The sequence below is a fragment of the Parasteatoda tepidariorum genome, chromosome 2 (genome assembly GCF_982258835.1).
Source record: "Parasteatoda tepidariorum strain Cologne lab strain chromosome 2, Ptep-v5.0, whole genome shotgun sequence".
Lineage (NCBI taxonomy): Eukaryota > Metazoa > Arthropoda > Arachnida > Araneae > Theridiidae > Parasteatoda > Parasteatoda tepidariorum.
Window position 1 is genome coordinate 27,417,685 of NC_141756.1, and position 21,752 is coordinate 27,439,436.

The following is a 21,752-nucleotide window of genomic DNA, read 5'->3' on the forward strand; positions in this document are numbered from 1 at the left end:
TGCTCTATAAATACAAAATAATTTTCCTTTGATTTAGAATTTTGCTTCTTTAATTCACAGTAAAAAAATAAAGAAAAAAGTTTTATGAATATATACTCAGTTTCTTTGTAATTGAGGAGAAAAAAGTTGGTAATGTGACCTAAAATGCTTGTATTAGGCATCTATAAATAAAGTTAAAAGATAAGAAAAAATTCCGCCTATTTCATTCAATAAAATCATGCATATTTGTGCTAAAATTACAAATTGAACTACACTGAAAATTAAAATTGGTGATAAGAAAAAAATAAGTGTTAAAAATGCCAAATCTATGAAAGGAAATTCGCCATAAATAAAAATTTATCTACGACAGATGTAATTCTTTTTTTCCTTTTTTCTAAATATAGTAGAAATAAATATCAAACATGTGCGTCATAATCACGACATTTCCCATCAGCTTTTTGAACATGCATTATTTATTTGTAAACAGAAAGGTGTATTTGAAACTACAGTCCAAACTTTAATATGCGTGCTACAAAAGCAGACAAGAGTATAATTATTTTGCCTAGAAAAATTAACACAAATGGCACCAGGTTCACGTCATAAAATATAGAAAATTCTGAAACATTCAACAGCTGTTTCAACATTCCACAAGCAGATGATTTCCAATTTCGCTCAGTTAAAACATCAGCTCTCTTCTTGCCTGTTGTGAATTGAAAAACAGCAAACATGAACAGATATGAATACATATTCACATGGAAAATTGAAAACTTTTCTCACTGTCTTCAGAGAACTGGCGAAATGATTGAAAGTCCGCCATTTATTGCGGAAGATTTAAGCAGATGTAAATGGAATTTGATGGTTTACCCGAAAGGCGAAAGGAACAGCAATTTCATGTCATGTTATTTGAAGATTAAAGAACATGATCATATCGCGGGAGTGATTACAATAGATTTTATGATTGAAATTCTTGGAAGGAGCGATGATGTTGTGCACTCGTATTCAGTTAAATCAGCAAAGTTCGAAAAATGGGGCAACCGTAGCAGCTGGGGCTGGAGTTCTTTTATACCTTTGGACAAACTTACTGATGAAATAAAGTATTTATGTGATGGCACTTTAACCTTACGTTGTTGCATGAGTGGAAAAGCGAAAAAAAGTACAAATTCTGCAATAGGATGTGCGGCTCGAACCCTTATTGGAGTGGAGAAAGGATCCTTTAAATGGGATGTGAAAATTCCACACTTTTTACCATTGTCCGAAAGTGTAATATTTACTGTTCCTGGCGTGTTTCAGTATGAAATATCCTTAAATGCCCAGTCTGAACACACTGAAATCGCACTTCGCTGCTTAGACGTAGTGTCTACCCTACCTCGGTCAATGACTTTCAAGGTGACTTTTTTGAACGGGAAAGGAATCGAAGTCAGTTCAAAAAAGGAATCTTACTTTTTCCAGCCTGTAATAGGGGGAATTTGGAAATTCCCCATAACCGTTTCAAAAAAACTATTGGAAGCAACTAAGAATGATGTCAAATGGTGGGAATTTTCCCTTGTTTTCGAAGTTTCGGTTTCCAACGGCTCTATGATTTCAAACATCGAGAGGTCTTCTTACTGTTCGGCAGTACAAATAGCTATTGAAGGAACAACGACAAAAGAAACGGCATTACAAAACAACTTCCGTGACATATTTCTCAGTAAACAACATTCAGATGTCCAACTGCGCGTTGATAACGAAGTATTTTTGGCTCATAAAACCATTCTTGCAGCACGATCGCCAGTATTTTCCGCTATGTTTGGTCAAGACATGTCAGAAAATGAATCGGGATTGGTAGATATTGTTGACGTGGACGGTAAGACTTTACATCTATTTTTAGAATACATGTATACCGACTCAGTTAGTGAAATTGAGTACGACACTGCTAAAGTGCTTTTTCTGGTAGCTGACAAATATCAGGTTGGATCGCTGAAGGAAAAATGTTCCTCTATTTTGGTATCTTCTCTTTCTGAGAAAAACGTTTGTGATATAATTGACATTGCAGACATGGTCAATGAAGAATTATTGAAAAAGTCGGCTATAAATTTTATTAAAGCGAAAGCTTCACGGATTTTGAGTTCTCAAGATTGGTTGGATTGGATCAAAGAACATAATAACTTGGCTTCTGAAGTTTTGTGTGAAATATCCTTGCATTTTATGCCATCTTCAAAAGGCGTAGGCGATTAAACTCACTATACCTTATTCAAATAACAGCTAAACATACTGAATCCTCTTCGGATAGAAACTAAATCCAGTGGATCTCCTTCCTATAGCAACTGAACTCTCTTCTAACGGCAATAATCCCATTGGATCCTCTTTAAATAGCTACTAAATCTATTGAATCCTCTTCAGTTAACAATTCAACCAAATGAACCCTCATCTGGAAAGAACTAATCCCATTGAATCTTCTTCAGATAGCAATTGAACCAATTGGCCTCTTCTTCACAAAGCAACTTCACTCTTCGGATAGCAAATAAACGAGTCAATGGCCATGAGTTTATTTTGGAGACGCTGCTCAAAATGCATATTATTTTTTCAGGCAGAAAAATAATCAATATATTCGGCATAAAATATTTTTTAAGTATTGTTTTCTTTTAAATTTTATCGTTGGCATATAAACTGCTGTTTGTAGAAAATGCAACACCATGAAGGAATCATCAGAATCAAATGAAATTCGCAGCAAATGCCATTTATAGGATATTATGCAAATTAATAAAGTTTCAGAGCCATCGCGCGTGCGTGGCGCGCGCAGCGCCCTCTGAATTGATGCTGAAAGAGTATAAATAAAGTGCTGTAGCGGGACGTTGAAAATAGTCTATGATTATTTGTTAGTGGCAAACGTTTAGTGAGACCTGAGTATGCCTCCACGACGGAAGAATAAGAAATTCAAGCAACTTACGGAGTTTGAACGAGGGAGGATAATCGGCCTTCGAGAAGGAGGATTTTCCTATCGCGCAATAGCAGCTCGTATGCAGCGGAACAGTTCCACAGTGATGCGAGTTTGGAAGCAGTGGACCGACGAGCACCGAACAACTCGAAAAACAGGCACTGAACGACAGAAGGTGACGTCAGAGCGCGATGATCGACACCTGCTCCGCATGGCGGTGAATGATCGCACAGCTTCCTCCAGGCAGCTGGCAGCACATTGGTCTACTGCTACAGGTGTACAATTGTCGGCTTCGTCAATTCGTCGTCGTCTGCTGCGCCGTGGATTGCGTGCAAGGGTGCCATTATACAGGATTCCCCTCACGGCGGATCATCGACGGCTGCGTCGGCAGTGGGCTCTTGAGCACAGAGACTGGCGAGCTGATTGGCACCAAGTTGTCTTTTCAGATGAATCACGCTTCAATTTGTGGACCCATGATGGCCGTGTTCGTGTTAGACGTTATGCCGGTCAACGCTGCCTTCCTGAGTGTATTATTGAACGACATAGTGGTCGAACACCCGGAGTTATGGTCTGGGGTGCGATTTCGTATCATGGACGATCCAATTTGATACGAATTGAGGGTAATCTCAATAGCAACAGATACGTCCGTGAAGTGCTACAGCCCGAAGTCGTTCCTTTCCTTCAAGGCATCCCTGGAGCTATCTTTCAGCAGGATAATGCACGCCCACATGTTGCGCGAACTGTTAGAGACTTCTGTTCAGCACAACGCATGCAACTTCTTCCTTGGCCTGCTTATTCGCCGGATATGTCGCCTATTGAGCACGTGTGGGATATGGTTGGTCGGCGTCTCACTCGTGATCCGCGTCCTGCAGTTTCCAAAGACGAACTTTGGTTGCGCATACAAGCGATATGGAATTCTCTTCCTCAAGCAGATATTCAACATCTGTTTGACTCCATGCCACGTCGTATAGCAGCACTTATTGCAGCGCGTGGTGGCTGCACCAAATACTGATTTCGGACGCTTAATTTGTTTCTTTTGTTTTGAAAATTTCATCATTTATTTGTATCAGTACAAGTCGTTTCTGCATTAAATTTCATTTGATTCTGATGATTCTTTCATGGTGTTGCATTTTCTACAAACAGCAGTTTAGTATCAATTATTCTTTCCTCGAAATGAAATTTCTGTACAGTATACTCTTGATATTCTAAACTTCTTTATCTCGAAAACCTTGTTATGTCAGAAAAATATTTACCCCTTGGCATTACCTATCCACCTAATGTTAATTTGAGTTCCTATGTCGAAGAGTTTCTTCCCAAAACCTTGTTATACCGAATATTTTTCGAAATAACAAATGAATTTTTCAGAAAATCCCAATGTAAGTTTATTGTGAGCCAATTATTTTCCATTTAATGCATAATTATTTTTTTACTACTTTTAAAAAACTATCATTACTGTATTTAGACTTGTAATCAACTATCATTATATACAGATATATAAGTAGTTATTTTTATGTTTCATGTCTCTACTTATTGGAGTATCTTAAAATATATTTTTCGACTTTTTCGAGTATATTTATTTCTGAACTCGTTATCTCGAAATTTTTTTAACGTCCCTTCAACTTGAGATATCAAGAGTATACTGTATATTAATAAAAAAATATTCGACAAGTGTTGTAAATTAAATTCTAAGAATATTTCTTTCTTAGAATCTAAAAAGTTTTAATAATTAATGCGGCCCAAATTGTTTTAATTTTTTTATTTTTTTAATGATTTTCTAGTTTCTATCCTAACATTTAATATTAATAAGCTAAAAAATATTGACAAATTTCGAGAGGGGAATTCTTGTTCAATTCATTAGCAATGGATTGTTTGTTTCTTGGTAAACAAAGAGCTCTCTCCTATCCTTTGCCAAGGTTTCTTTATATTTATATATATATATATATATATATATATATATGTAGAGAGAGAGAGAGAGAGATTTTTTTTTTAATATTTGAGTTAAAAATATAGTTCTTAAATATTGTTTTAAATATGAAACTATACAATATCGTATAAGAATAAGATGGTTTTCGTAATAGTTCACTTTGCACAATTTTTCGGGTCCTAAAATGCTCTTCGTCTGTATGAGTTTATTATTTTAACAGAAACTTTCTTCTAAATATACTTTGTTACTGTTCTGAAGTACAATGTAAAAACGAAGAGGTTACTAATTAATATTTTTGGATTTGTATCTCTATAATAACATAAAATCATAATGGTCTGATATACTGTTTTCCATTGTTGTCGGCTCATTTTTATTGGCTGGAAAATCACGTGGTCGGATCCAGTTTTACCTCATTTATTTCCATATTGTTTTAGTTGTCATCACTATAAAACTAACAATAGTCGTAATGGTATTGTTTTCCTTTAAATATTTTTGTATCCCTGATATAAACTTATTTTTCAGTACTACTATTATTAGGGAGAATATTAAATTATGGTTGTGAACTTATCAAATTTGTTTGAACAATATAATGTTATAAGAAAATAAATGTTATATTAAAAAATGATTACTTCGAAAAATCACTTCCGTTCACCAAGAGATCTAAAAGTTTATAATACTAATAGATAGTAATATTTGGACGTGGGAAGTACAGATACCAGAGTAAGCAAATAGAATTCCTTTTAGTACATATATGTTAAGCGAATAATTTTGACTGTAGTAGAAAAAAGGTTTTCTGCCAAGAAAAGACAATTGTTGAGAAGCAATAATCGGGGTTGGTTAGCGGCAGCGAACAGGGGCGCTTAGCCCCCTAGTGTTCTATAATAATGTGCATTTTGTTTAACATAAATTTTGAATATAATTACACTCTTCAAAAAAGGAGCTAATTATATTTTTCAACACAAGTAAAATATAATCATATTCATCAAACGTTATAATTACATTTTTTAACCTTTTGATCAAGAATTTTTATAAAACATATTTTTTGGAAACTTTTTTTATTATTTTGTATTGGGTGAAAAAAAAATTTATTTAAGATTTTAATAATTAATGGTTATAACATACAATATGAATCATCCGTGTTATATTTTGCGACAAAGTTAAAATCTTTCAAACACGGCTCACTTCCGAAGAATAATCTTTCAAAATTGCAGTTATGTGCAGATATTTAGATCTTAGAGATACAGTTATACTTCATTGACATTTCTTTGTTTTAAAAAAATCAATTAGTTAGAAATTTTTCGTATTTTAGTACAAATATTATTCCGATAATCAGATTTTTTCAGTAACTACTAGACTGCTTTCTTTAATAATTAAAAAATTATAAAATATATGTTTGCTTGTAATTAGAATGTTGGAAAAAAATTATATAAAAATATACACCGGTGTCCCATCTGCGTCAAAGAGTCATCACTGCATTTTCATTCAAAACGCTTGGAATAAACTATGTAATTTATAGTGAATATTTACCAGTTATTTTTAATGGATATTAATGGCATTAAAAAATAAATTTAAATTCAATGTTTTATCATTATTTTACCAATTAAGCTTTTTGCAGTTCCCTGTCAAAAACTGATTGTCTAAAAAAATTGTCTTCGAAAAAAAAATTTTTTTTCGAAGATATTAGTTTTCTTTTTATACGAGGGTTATAAATTAAATAGTGGCAACTTAACCTTGAAACTCACAGAAGGGTGGGCATGCGCAAATAGGATATGGGAGCGGTGAAGTTGCGCTGTTGTCGATGTGTAGAGTGCAAAAAACAGTCGATCTGTTTAGAAGGGCAGTTGTTGTGTGGCGTTAAATTGAGGAATTTCGTTTCCATCGCTCTAAAGACTGAGACGGTGTGATTCTTACACACGTTGTTCCTGAAGGACAAACTGTCAACGCAAATTACTATTGCCGATTTCTACAGCACCATCTACGTCCTGCTATGCGGCGCAAACGTCCACGTTTATTGCACAACAATCGTCCTATCGTATTGCATGACAACGCTCCTTGCCATGTCGCTAACAAAGTCACTCTCCTATTGCGACGGTGTCAGTGGAAAATCCTGGAACACCCTCTCTACTCACCAGACATGAGTTCTTGTGTCTTCAATCTGTTTTCGAAGTTGAAGGAACCCCTCCGAGGGCACCGATTTCATGATGTTTCATCTGTACTCCACGCAGTAAGGCGCTCGGTTGCTCACATCAACAATCAACACCTTGCCACTGGTTTACAACTGCTTCCCGACATTTGGCAAAAGGTTATAAGCTTTGCTGGTGATTACATAGAAGGAGTGTAATGCAATTGCACTTGTAATTTCATTAAAAATTGATTTATACCTATGTTGCCATTACTTAATTTACAACCCTCGTATAATCTTGCGCTTGGCTCATCAATTCTCAACATTTCTTTGCATCCATTTCTGCTTCTTGACAAAAAACTGACCACTATATCAAAACCTAAAATTATTCATCACTAAATGCTCCCAAAAAGTTTTATTTTATTTACATAGATTTAAGTTTCCAGTACTATCGAGATAAAACTGAAACCTATCAAATTTAGCTCGGTTACCATGACAACTTTATTCACAATCTTTTTTTTCTTTCTAAACTCTTATTGGAATTATGTAACTCATTAAACACTTTCACTATAAAAGATCATTTACTTAAAGTGTAGTGAGTAAGTTCTTATTGCACTGGAATTTTAAATAGCTATTTTGTATTCGTTATTTACATGGCTCACCTGAATTGATGAATTTTTTACATAATATTTTTGTCATAAATAAATTTATACCGTTGAAAAGTAAATACACAGAGAAAAAAAGTGTGGTAAAAACTACCAAAACATGGTAAAACTTACCGTCTTTTTAGCACGCTGAACACCAAAAAGCTCTGTAATTTTTATTGAAGCGCGGTGGTAATGATTTTGGTGAAGTTAGCAATAAAATATGGTTTCATAATATGCGATCAAATTAGGTAAATGTGGTAAGTTAATCCTGATACCTGAGAGCATGGCATAAACGCCATAATTTGGTTAAATTTCAAAAGTTTCGTCTTCTTTAATAAATGTCTCGTAAAAAGAACTATAATTTAGAAAACTAGAATTTCCAGTTCTCTGTTACCTTATTAAACGGAAAAATTGCTAAATGTATATTTTTGTTTTATAGACCAGAATTGTTCTTTTCTTTACCAGAAATGTCATTACCATACAGTTCGGTAATTTTAACCAGATTTTTTTGCTTCATTTGTAATTAATTTACCTTTTTCTAAATAAAAAATGGTAATTAAATACCGTTATTATAAACTGTAATGATATCTCCTTATATCTATAATATAATAATCTTTACTATCTATATGTTTCTCTATATAACATAAAATCATAATGATCTGATATACCATTTTCCATTGTTGTCGGCGCATTTTTATTGGCCGGAAAATCACGTGGTAGGATCCAGTGTTCTCCAATTCATTTCCATATTGTTTAGGTTGTCATCAGCATAAAATTAACAACAGTCGTAAAGGTATTATTTTCCTTTAAATATTTTTGTATCCCTAATTTAAAGTTATTTTTCAGTACTGCTATTATTAGCGGAAATTTTTAATTATGGTTGTGATCTCATCAAATTTGTTTGAACAATATAATGTATTAAGAATATAAATGTTATTTGAAAAAATGATAATCGAAAAAATCACTTCTGTTCACCAAGAGATCTAAATGTTCATAATACTAAATAGTAATATTTGGACGTGGGAAGAAGAGGCGCAAGAGCGTAAGAAAACATTTAGTATAGTTAAGTGAATATTTTTAACTTTAATAGAAAAACTGTTCCAAGAAAAAAGAACTATTGCGAAGCAATCATGGGGGTAGTTATCTATATATAATAATCTTTTGTGTACTGAGATCTAAAAAATATTATTCTGAAAAAGTCTTATAATATTTCAAGTTTTATATTTTTTGACTCTGCTATTTACGTAGTTTGTATGCATATGCATACCTTACAGAACTCAAATATATCCAACAATTATAACTTACCTTTTGTTTTCCATTTAAGTAGTTACGTATTTGTATAACTTAGAAAATTCAAATATTTCTGACAATTATTACGTATCATATAAAGATTTTTAAAAAAGGTCCTCATTCGCCCATTACTAAGTTAGAAAGATAAAGTTTTGATTTTAAGTTCTTTTTTAAATAAGTAGAAAAACTAAAAAAGTTTCATTACGATATTTTGTAATGAATGGGGTAATTATCCAAATTGGCAGTAATGTTTAGCAACACGTTTTTACCAAGATGGAAGTCACAAATGATTTATCGAATGAAAAAGTTTCATATTCTATATTTTTAATTAGCACTGTATATAGGAATTAACCTATAACTGACAGTAAAGCTAAATAACATGATTTTACCAAGATGGAAGTCTAAAATTTAGACCTCATGTAAATAATAAATTTTTAAGTCAAATTGGGACATTTTCTTAGGAGAATCTAAATCTTTAATGTAAAATGGAGGTTCCTGTTTATGATTTTTTAATAGCTGCCAGTAACACTTCCAATGGAGGAATTGAAGTCATGTTCAAATCATTTTTATTTGTAAAAAAAATTGTCTAAAGATATACATTTTTGGACTTTATGAACTTAAAAGGAAAACCCGACAATAATGCATTAAAAACGAAATTAAAACATTACAGTGATTACCTACTAATGCCATATCCTTTTCTTTATTTATTTTTTTCCATAGTAAATTCAACACAGTTCGGAAATTTCTATAAATCAATGACTTGAACAAATTTTAATCTAGAAGAGCACGACCTGCAGCAGATTACATTCATAAGATTCCAGATTACAATTATTTGTTCAAGCTCAACTTTTGTAACTTATTTTGAGCTCAACGTTCACTTACTATGTTTTAAATATACCTCCTTTAAAAAGAGAAAAAGAAAAGGTGAATATTAAGAAAATATAAATTTATAAAAATACATTTATATATTATTAAAAAATTTTATTATTTGTAAATAATCAAAAAGTAGTATTTCCATCAAAGAGAGAAGTAAAACATTTATAATGAGTATAATGTTAAATGGTAAAACAATTCAACACAACAAACATTATTATTTCTGCACGTACAAAAGAGTTTGTTTCCTACAACTCTTCCTTTGCAGCAGGAATTTTTCTTTTTTTGCCTGAAAAAGAAAAAAAAAATTGATTTTATTATCAAATTCTGAGAAAGATCAACCAGTGTGCTAACTTGTTATTTTTTGAAGTGATACTTCTTATGCGACTTCCAACAAGGTTGCGTTAAACGTTTAGCGCTACATTTTTATTGGCCGGGAAATCACGTGGTAGGATCCAGTTTTCCCTCATTCATTTCCATATTGTTTTGGTTCTCACTAGCATAAAAATAATAAAGGTCATAAAAGGATTGTTTTTCTATAAATATTTTAGTTTGATTTGATACACATATAATTTAATAGGGTAGTATTTTTTATTTTCAAACTTAGTGGTTAACAATTGTAAGAAATTAGTGAAAACAATCCCATGGACCATGACGGATTTAAGGTTATGTGAAGGTATGTCTCTTATGAATATCAATTGATTGTTAGGTTTTCTCTTTTCTAATTGCCATTTATATTTCACCAAATGCAGCCATGAGGGACATTAAATTATTTATTGCTAAATCTTTATTGCCACTATCCACTGCAGGTTCACAAGCTCTGGCAGACGTTACTGGTGAAGAAATTGATTATTGTGAGCGGCCTGTGATCCTTGCAGGAGATTTTAATGTGAATTTCTTGTTACCTGAAGCTGAAACATTATTAACCTTCCTTAAAGACAAATTTGGATTGGAAATGATAAGTGGTAGGAATGATCCAACAACCAAAGGGGTAACTACCATTGATGCAGTTTTTTTCAAGAAATATTGAAAAAATAGAACTCAAACATTTCGTATCTTACTTTAGTTATCATAATCCCATTGTAAATGTTATAGATTTGGATATTTCTCCACTCGAAAATGATAATTAAAAGATGCGATCAATTGTGAATTGTAAGCATTGTTAATAAAGTTTGTCTTAAAGAAACAATATGATTTCACTAAAAATCAATTTCTACCCCTTCCTATTTTCATTTCCACATTATGAAGTATCACTTCTTCCGCGCTGAGGGACTCCACGCCCTATTTTTTTTTTTTTTTTTAATCTATTTTGGGAAAAAAAAAAGAAAACAAAACAAAACGGTAAATTTTCCATTGAAAAATTAGAGAGAGAAGAAAAACAGAAAATAAACCTGAAACCGGATCATGATTTTACGTGTATGTATCAGCTAATTTTTAAAAAAGCTGATCAGAAACTAAGGATTTTGATAAATTTCTCAGTTTTTGAACCGTTAATCAAAAGAATAAATACAAAAATTTAATATTCAGGAAACAGATTTTACTATAACAAGGAAATAAGTATAATATCTATCTAATAGTACAAAATGCTAATGCCTATAGATAAAGATTACTTAAATTGATAAAATTCTGTTGGCAACAGAAAACTGTAACATCAAAAGAGTGATCAATTAATTATAAGCGAGGAAAACAGAATAGTAACTAAATAAAAAAAAAGACATATACTAAAAAAATAACACCAAAAACGTTTTTAAGCTAAATTATTTCCGTTTAGACATGCCATTTAAATTACCGTAAAGGGAGCTTTCAGTCATGACTTTTAATTGTGATATTCCTTTTAAATCTTTTTTTTTATTTAATTTCAACAATTATTCAATTGAAGGCCTTAATTCCTCTTTTTAATTTTTACTCCTATTGTATCTTCAAACTTATTTAAAATTTACAATTGTATGTGTACGTAACAAACGCTGACAATATTCCTTTTCGGGCGGATGTAAAAAAAAAATCACCCAACTCAGAAAACACAGATGTAAAAATAAAAATCACTAAGCACCAGTGATACTTAGTGAATCACGGTAATAGATGCTGCAGTTATCGAGGTACAGGTATAGGACAAAATAATAGAAACACCTGTGTAAGAATGGAGTCGTCCTTCGACCGTTAAATTAACGGCGGGCACGTGTAGCAAGAGTGTGCCACCTAGTGGTGGATACGGAGTTCTGAAGGTGGGTATTCATCTCGGACGTTATCACCGACAGTGTAGTCTTGCGTTTTTGAGCGAATATCCTCTTCAACACCCGTCTATGACGGTCCGACAACTTCGACTTCCTAGCGCTGTTGTGCTTCGCAGAAAACACCTTAAACAGCTTTGTGTATAGAATTCATTGAAAATCAAAAACGATTTCAAGAATGATATTGCTGCTAATTTATACAAGAAATAAACTAGAATACCAACGACATCGTAGAGCAGCAAAGACAATTTGGAAAAAAAAATGGTTCATCTTACAGGAAAAATTGAAGAACTCAGCAGCAGTTATCGTGCAAAGTGACTGATGAATTTGATATAAATGCTGGCGTACAACTGGGTGATGCACTCTCGCCCCCCCCCCCCGTTATTTATTTTGATTCTGGAGCATGTTGTTCGTCAACTTGACTTAAGAAAAAACATCCGCACAAAACATATTTGCGCTTAAGCCGACGCAAATAAACGAAAATAAGAATTCTAAGAAAAAGAAAATCAGCTTTGAGCTCTATCACTAGATGCTTAATTAGAGTAGCAAAGGAGATGGGACTTAAAATTAATGATAGAAAAATAAAGTACATGAAAAAAAGTAAAACTGTAAATGATTAGACAATGAAAGTTGCTTAAAATTAATTTGATATTAAAAAAGTGCATGGTTTTACCTATCTTGGATCAATCATCAAAAAAAAAAAAATAATCATTATTTTATATAAATAAATAAGTTCAATCATTATTGAAAAAAAAAATCAAAACTTAGCTGCATTATTGGTATGGGGTAAAGGGGGAAAAATTTAATAAAAATTAGGGTAATAAAGATATTAAGATAATTAGAAATATTTAAGATAGATTAAAGAAAACTAACAGCTGTTAAAAAAAAAAAACTAAACCAAAGTTGAAAGGTGGAAAAAATAGAAATAGAAAAAAATATCTTAACTGATAAAAAAAATTAATGCTAAAAATAATATTTTCTGGAGAAAAAAAATATTGATAAAACGTTGAAAGAGAAATAACGCTATTAGAAAAGCTATTAAAAAAAGCAGAGCTATCATAAAAAAAACCATGAAAAAAAGAAAAATCGGTCTTAATGAAAGATTTAACGCTAAAAATCTCAATTCAGCTTTTCACACAGCCGTATTTTTAGAAAAAAGTAAATAAAAAAGAATAACGTTCATTAGAAATGCTCTTCAAAGAATTCTGTCAAAATAAAAACGATGATAAAAAGAAAAGTTAATAAAAAAAGCAAAAGATAAGAAGAAAAAAAAATTTTTTTATCAGTTTTGAATTATAACTTTAACGTTAAGAATCACAGTTTTCCATGTTACTGGTTACCGTCTTACCGTGCAGGAAAAGGTGACACGAAAAGAATTATGTCTATTACAAACGATTCGTTAAAATGATAGGGATGATTTCCGTATCCAAAATTGTCGCCAAACTTTGGCGAGATTCATACGAGTGCCTGCGGGGAGTATTTTGAGGAGGCGTGGTCAAAAACGTCAAGAAATGACGTTTTCACATATCGTCAGAACTGGTATGGACATCCTTTCCCTCTTTGTTAGAACTGAAAATGGATACTATACGAATATTAAAACAAAGAGACTTCGTTTTAATTCCAATATTTTAAGGTGTTTCAAGTTTTTGAAGAAACCAATAAAAATTGATACTTCAAAATTGAACACTTTTATAGCAAAATTCGGGAAAAGACCAATCTTTTAAATGAATATATTTAAAAAAAAAATTTAATATTTCTTTCGAAGATGCTAATTAGTGAATATGAATTGAATATTGAATGTTAATTAATGAAAACGTAAACTAAGTATTTAACTTAAAATAAAGAAACAGTTTTCAAAAAACAAAAAGCGTGCTCCCCCCCCCCCTCACGCTACGCCATTGTTTCAAAAAAAGAAGGTACCTTGTGCAAAAAATGCCTCGAAATTGAATTTACACATGACTGACAACTAGTATTTTTTTCGTAACAATTATTTTTTAATTGTTCCAGTGAGATTTTTTTTTCCTTTGAAAACTTACTGGGAAAAACAAGAGATAGCTTTCAAAAGTTAAGAATTCTCAATAACAGTCGGTGGTGTCAATTGAGTTTTGATCTGAATAAAAATACACTTTTAAACAATTTATTAGGTTCTGTTGCGAATTAATAAATGTACTATGATGAATGCATTAATTTTTTTACGCTAAATCCTTTGAATTGATCGGCAAAATAGTTCTGAAGTTATAGGGATTTTATGCACAAAGAGTACTATTTTGCACTTGTACATTAAGCTTCTGACATTGCTATCTGAAAAAATAAGGTATTGTTTCCTATTGCTATCTAAACAAATAAGGTATTGTTTCGTATATTTTTGACGCTTAATAAGTATCAGTTACAATTTTTTTTGGTTTTTTTCAATTAAACAGTATTATAGTTGTATTGTAATTATAAAGAATAAACCTTTAACGTTTAAACTATCATCTTTGTCATATAGACTTAAGTTAATCTCATTTAAATTAGCACGAAAATAAAAAACTTAGAGAAATATGTTTCTTGTTTTTGTTGTTACTTATACTTTACTTGACAATGTCAGGTGCGTTAACTTGTTAAAATTTGTACTCTGTATACATAATCGTGGCGGCTTCTGCGCCATAACTTCCGTAGATTAATATTTTATTTTATATCTGGGGTTTAACGTCTTTACGAATATAAATATTTAATTTGTAACCTCGCAATCTTGAACCCAACACAGAAGACAAGGAAACTCTTGTATTTGCATTGGGCAAAATAGAATGCATGGAGACTTTCTGAAATTCGGAATAGAGACAACCCACATTTGCCTTATATGGAAAAAAAACCTAAAACATCTTACGGGAATCCAGATGGTAATCAAATTCTCAACAATGATTAGTCAATTACTGATGATATTTTAAGTCAGCAATGCAACCAGTGCGAGCCGGGAGCAGAATTCGTAACAACCAATCGTATCGATCTGAGGAATTTAAACCTTGGGTATTTCATCGAGATGTGAACCCTTGAATCACTGAAACTCAGGCCGGGAGCCTGGTCGGTAGGGCGCTGGGCCCAAGTCCAAGAGGTCGTGGGTTCGATCCTCGCCGGCCGAAGACTCCCCGTGTAGTAAATGGTGACTGATGCACGTTAAATCTGTCGAGTCTCAAATGTTCCTCCATGGTCCCATAACAAATCAATACCTCTGGGGGTACTGATCCAGGAGTTTCCTTGTCTTCTGGATTGGTTCAAAATTGCAAGGCTTCGGAGTTGAACATTAGTAGTCGTAAATCTATTAAATTGGGTCGGCTGTTCAACGACGGTTATAAAATAAAAATAAAATCACTGCAACTCACAGACTAGTATGAGAACCACTGGCAAACAGCCTATCGAATTTGATACTATTCGATTTCGTAAAATGTATGTGAATGTATAGAAAGCAATGCTTCTAAAATGTCTAAATAGTCTTTTGTAAGCTAAAACAGGACGCTCGAAGTCAAGCAATTTCTTTTCACTTACAATGAAGAGGATACTTGATAGTATGCTGAAGTTTTGATTATTTTTTGAAGACTTTCATTTAAAATTCTATTTTTACTATACTAGTAACGCTGCTACAGGATTTGATAATTTTTATTCATGCATATTATTCACGTCTAATTTAAATAGTTAAAATAAATTTGGTTAATATTTTTTAGCAATTTATTAATACTAATGGTAGATGAGTATAGTAACAGCTGGTAGATCAATAAACAATTAAATTAATCAACGATTTAATTATTAAAAAAAATTAATGAATAACCATTTCATAGAATGTGTCTATAAATTATTTTTTAAATCAATAAATAATGGGTTTTATGGTTATTTTGATTTACTATATCATCAAGTCTCTCATGATTCATTAATCCAATTTCCTTTTATTTAAATAACTCATTAATTCTCTCATTTACGGATTAATTGATGATAAATTAATCCGCTATTAATTGATTGATTCCCTGATTCACAAATTCGCTCAGTTAATAAGAAGCTGAGTCTCTCATTGTTTCATTAATATATCAATTATCTAATTTTTAACTCACTGATTTCTAGATTTATCTGATATACAATACATTAATTGATGATAAATTGATGATATATATATATATATATATATATATATATATATATATATATATATATATATATATTCATATATATATATATATAATAATAATAATAATAATAATAAAATTCTGAAAAAAGGAAGAAAAACAAGTAATTAATATCCAGAAAGAAAAATATATAATCTTTTCATCAGCTCCCACGATTATACTCGCAAAAAGGAGTACTTTCTAATATTGTATCAATATAGCCAAAGCAAAATATATCAATACAATAGTGTGAGGAGCACTAAAAAAAATAGAACCCTTTTAGTATTTATCTAATATATATGTACAAACATACATATACTCATATACATACATACACGCATATACATACATGCTTCATTTTATTCTGAACTAATTTAAATATAGAATTAAAATATAATTTGTAAATGTAATATTTATATATTTTGTTGGATACATTAAAACGTACTGAAACAAGAGCGCATTAAAAAAGAAAATACAACTGAAGAAAAAGAAATAATAAATAATGAAAAAGGTTACATCTATTGTAAATTAAACTTGGCGTGTCAATAGTCACGTGATAAATGACGCTCTTGTTCAGCCTCTTTAGTGAAGCTCCGCCCCTTCCCAGTCGACAATTATGTCTTTTCATGTGCTTCCTGGATCACCTGCATTGAATTGCGCCTTGGCGAATCTAGTTGGCTTCACAGATCATTATACGGAAATATATCTACTTAGCCTAATGTTTAGCAAAATATTCGGCCACCGAATATTCCGTAAAAGGTTCGAATACCGAATACTGGCAGCATATTCGTTTAATCTATACTTAAAACACACAAAATTTAAATTAAGTTGAATTAAAATTACTCATAATTTTTTGTATGTAATTCGTATTTATCACTCAATTATATTATATTAATAAAATATTAATTATTTTTACTTGAATTTGAAGAATGTTGTTCGTAATGTTGTAAAGGGGACGAAAATGTTCCGCTAAAATTTAATTTTACATTGCAAAAAAAAAAACATCCTTTTCGTAGTTATTTGAAATAATTTGCTTCGATTCCATACATTTTATTTCAATTTTATTTTTAATTGAAATGAAATAAAAAAAAATATATGGATTTTTATAATAAGTTAAAAATATTTTAAATTTATCTGTAATATTATCAATTTACTGTTATGTAATTGTTGTTGAAATCATGGCAATGCATTGTACCGTTTCAAAATATTTTTTTTTAAAATATTGAATTATGCTTTTCTTCATATGGTGTTATTCTGAAAAAATTTCTGTTTTCAATTAAATTCTGATATTTTTGTAATGTACTTTTTAAATTTTTTAATGAAAATAATAGCTAAAAGTTTTAATTATATTTCATTTAAGGCGTCGAAAACTATATAAATCTTTTTTTCATAAAAAAAACTCAGCTTAAACAAAACAAAATGGTTTGTTTTTGAAATTAAAAAAAATATATATATATTACTTTCCCGTTTTTGTAATAAGAAATCTACAATTTTTCTGGGTTTTTTTTCTAAAAGACAAACAAATTCATAGTCTGACATTTAAATAAAATATTGAAGCATTTAAGTAACAATTATATAGCTCTCATTCTTTCAATATTTGTCGGAGAAAAAATTAAGGATTCGACACAACTTATGTATTGATAGTTCTAAACAATTACAAACAAATCGGCAAATATATATATATATATATATATATATATATATATATATATATATATATATATATATATATATATAAGTACAAAATGAAGATAAAAACAAGGAAAATTATAGACATAAGAAAAAAAAATTGGGGAGGGGGGGTAAATAATAATTAAAAGAATAACAAACAGCTGATTACAAAAAAAAAAAAAAAAAAAAAAAAAGATGAATGAAATTTTATTAAAAAACCGGAAGAAAAGAAAGATGTAATCTTTTCATCAGCCCACACGATTATATCCGCGAAAAAGAGTGTATATATATATATATATCTATATATATATATATATATTATAATATATATATCATTATATATATATATATATACATCATATTTATAAAGTTAATCATCTATTAATTGTTAAGTTACATTTTTTTGAGAATATAAGCCCCTTATAAAAGTCTGATTTTATATTATTAAGTAAATATATAATTAGTTCTAAGAAACTTACCAACAGAATAGTTGTTTTCAGATTTTAAATATTTCGAAAGCTTGACTAAAATTTCTGACGCTAATCTCATATTTTCTTCAACCCATAAACACCAATTGGGAGCAGATAAAATTTTCGAAGCTTTTTCCAAAATAAAATTTAAAGCGATGGTCTTCAAACTTTCATGATTAATCATATCTGCCACTGTTATCACTTCACAAACATTTTCTTCTGAAAGCAGGGACAAAATTTTCGATGTGCATTTATCTTTTAGATTCAATACTTGATATTTATCGGCAGCCAGCAAAAGATTTAAAGTACCTTCGCAGTCCATTTCATTTACAACATCGGTGTACATAAATTCTAGCAGGTTTTGCAAGGTCTTCTCATTTAAATCCTTGATTTGCACAATTCCAGATTGATTTTCAAGCATGTCTTGATCAAACATCGCAGAAAATACAGGAGATCGAGAGGCTAGAACGGCTTTATGGGCCAGAAAATCTATGTTGTTGACCCTCAGTTTTACGTCCGAATGTTTTTTGCTCAGGAACAGTTCACGAAAATCATGTTGTAAAGACGAGGAAAAACTAGGCAGAGTTGTCGATTCTTTCTTAACAATCGAGCTGGCTGAGAGATTTTCAATTTTTGACCAGCTAGTAGTTTTCTTGGAAATAATGCATTCAGAAATAAATGTATAATTGTAGGAAGGAGGCCATGAATTTCCTGTGGACAAGCTTTTTATGCTAATCAATGTAGGAAGCACCCAAGGCTTGGTTGAATCAAACAAATGTAATTCACACATAGAAGCTAATTGTATGCCAGATGAGCTTAAAAATTTCATTCTGAACAATACTGTTTCATTCTCTGAAGATTTGTCTAACATTTGGATTCTTATTTTCACTACTTCATCAGCTGCGGCAATCAAGTCGATTTTCAAGTTGGGCAATATCGAATTTGGATCGGATATGTTTTCTGACCAGTCGAAGCATCCGACGTTAGATACATGCCACTTAAAAGTAAATCGGTCAACATCTACAATTGTTACAGCCTCAGATTCAATACATTGTACTTTGTATTCTTTTTCGCTCATGACATTGGTCATAACACAACGAATAATTATAGTATCTTGGCTCCAGTTTTTTATGAGTCGGCGTAACTCTTCTGTAGTTCCAAAATTACATCCCCAATGACCATTTTTACTCAATTTACAACTTTTCTTTTCTTCAGTCTTTAGAACAGATCCGTCAACACTATGTATTCCCAAAGTTACATCTAAAACAATTGATTTCGAATAATTATCAGGCTGTTTTCTAAATAAGTAAGCGATAGTTTTGTATTTACAATAATTATTATCTCCTGAGTTTCCTAGCGGAAACAGCTTTAATTCCCAAGTTTTGACTGGCAAGTTGGCCGCGTAAAAAGTGGGACTTAAAATTCTTTCATCATAAGCGGTACGACAAGATAAAAAGTTTTTAATTTTCCATGTAAATATGCATTGGTTATGTTTTGTAGCATCACCCATTCTTTAAATTATTCCGGCAGACAAGCAGTTGAACAAACAATAAAAAATATGTTAGCTTAACAGGAAATATTAACACATCATATGCATCATACGTTTCGTTTTGCAATTCTTATCGAAAGTAATTCTTTTACGGAAAGAGTTCTAAACACGAAATATCACTTTTTTTTAAATTTAGTTATATGACACGTGATCAAATTCCTTCATAGAAACGACGAAGAGGTAGTTGTAAATCAAGGTTATAGTCGACACATTTCATTGTACTCAACGCATAAGAAGGGGGTAAGAAAATTCCGCTCCCCCCATCAAGAGACAAATTTCGCTCGGTAAGAATAGTTCAGTGGCGTCATCTATTGCAATATAGCAAAACTAATTTCGAATATAAGATAAACACTTAAATTTCATTAATTAGTACCAAAATATTTTAAAATCCACTATTCAGTCAACTATAGTTTATAATATTTAGGTACAAAATTTAAATTGCGCTAGTAAATAATATATAATTTTTAATATCATTGCTATTTAAATCAAAAATTAAGGTTAAATTTTTAGGATGATATTCTTCTACATCATAAAAAATATGCACTCATTGTCAAAGTAAGTGATGATCAAAAAACGAAGAAAAATTTCTAATTAAAATATGAATTAGAAAACGTATTACAGTTTTTGAAAATCTTTAATTTTAAACTTAGATTGATTTTGTAACAAATTATTCCATTTAAAGCTTACATTAAGACAAGATTATTTTTAATAATGTTAAATTTTATTTCGAGAATTAAAACGAATATTTAAAAAAGTGAAAAATATGTATATGAAATAGTAAATTAAATATAAGTTTTAAAACTTAAACGAAAAGTAAAGTTAAAATTATCAAAATATACATTTTGACATGTGCATATGATGCATTTTACAACTACATTGGGAATTAAAATATTTTTATGGAATATTAGTGATAAAAAACGGTTAAATAATAAAAACAATATTGCTTTTATTCAAAGATTTCATTTAAAATTTTAATTAATCTAAAATAACTATTGAAAACAAATCAGAAAATAATTAAAGTTAATTTGAATATTTATTTTAATTAATGTATTAAACATTAGCACTTACAGTGATAAAAATAATTTAAATGAAAAGAAAAAATTTTAATAATCTAAAATATTGAGCATTTTTGCTAAGTAATTGAAAATGGAACTAAATCTTTTATTAAAACAGTAAAAGCTCTCAAATACTTTTTCTAATTCAAAAATGAAAAATAATTTTTGAAACCATTGGTATTCAAATTGAATGTTTTAGACCATCAAGTTGGAAAATAAATAAATAAATAAATATTTAATAAAGATGAATTGAAAAAAAAATTACTTACTTTTGATGATGATGAAGAAACAAACATGAAAATAAGATACGGTTATTCTGTTAATATATTACAATTTATGATGATGAAACGATAACCTCCAATAATCCTTAATACAAAACAAATTAATAAAAGCTTTAAAAAGTTTTTTTCGTTGAAAGGTTATCGGAACTATAATTGGAGAATTATATTTTAAGCAATTTAAATTTTAAAAAAAAATTTAATGAACGGTACAAAAAATTATTATTAAAATGTAAAATAGGTGAAACCAATCATTGAAGGAACACTACCCATTGAAGGAACATTTCATATATATTGATTAAAAATAAGATTTTGAAAGTTTTTCTTTAGATTGATTGGTAACAATAGCTTAACTACCAAACAATGGGAAGTCATCCATAAATTGTATTGGATTACCTGGTCACATAGTGTTCTCTGGAAAAAAAATTTGAATTTGTTATTATCTGTGCAACACCTTGTTTCTTTGACAGAATTACAAGGTCAGTGTTTGTAGTTATCCGTTTAAAGTACAATTAATTGCATACAATAATGCTTTTTTTCTCATTGTCAGAAAGAAAATTCGAAATATAATTATTGCAGTTAAGTTTTATTTATTTTAAGCAACATAGCATAAGCAAGAACT

The 21,752-nt window shown here is 30.4% G+C and overlaps 2 protein-coding genes across 2 annotated transcripts; one reads left to right on the forward strand and one right to left on the reverse strand.

The window, feature by feature from the left end:
- The first annotated feature begins 628 nt into the window (after nt 1–628).
- Nucleotides 629–2,588, forward strand: LOC139424962 (speckle-type POZ protein B). Its single transcript, XM_071177314.2, has one exon. The coding sequence runs from the start codon at nt 706–708 to the stop codon at nt 2,191–2,193; it is 1,488 nt and encodes a 495-aa protein (XP_071033415.2). The 5' UTR covers nt 629–705; the 3' UTR covers nt 2,194–2,588.
- A 7,254-nt stretch (nt 2,589–9,842) lies between these two features.
- On the reverse strand, nt 9,843–20,037 carry LOC122270802 (uncharacterized). Its single transcript, XM_087157070.1, has 2 exons — nt 18,258–20,037; nt 9,843–10,038 (listed from the first exon to the last, which is right to left on the reverse strand). Exons 1-2 carry the CDS (start codon nt 19,756–19,758, stop codon nt 9,998–10,000), a joined length of 1,542 nt encoding a protein of 513 aa, XP_087013196.1. The 5' UTR covers nt 19,759–20,037; the 3' UTR covers nt 9,843–9,997.
- Between the last annotated feature and the right edge of the window lie 1,715 nt (nt 20,038–21,752).

What these genes read in the sequence shown, in the direction of transcription:
- LOC122270802 (XM_087157070.1), bottom strand. Translation starts at nt 19,758, where the DNA reads ATGGGTGATGCTACAAAACATAACCAATGCATATTTACATGGAAAATT. An exon ending in TGAAAACAACTATTCTGTTG is followed by an intron (nt 10,039 to 18,257) that starts GTAAGTTTCTTA and finishes TTTCTTTTTCAG; the next exon opens with GCAAAAAAAGAAAAATTCCT.
- LOC139424962 (XM_071177314.2), top strand. Translation starts at nt 706, where the DNA reads ATGAACAGATATGAATACATATTCACATGGAAAATTGAAAACTTTTCT.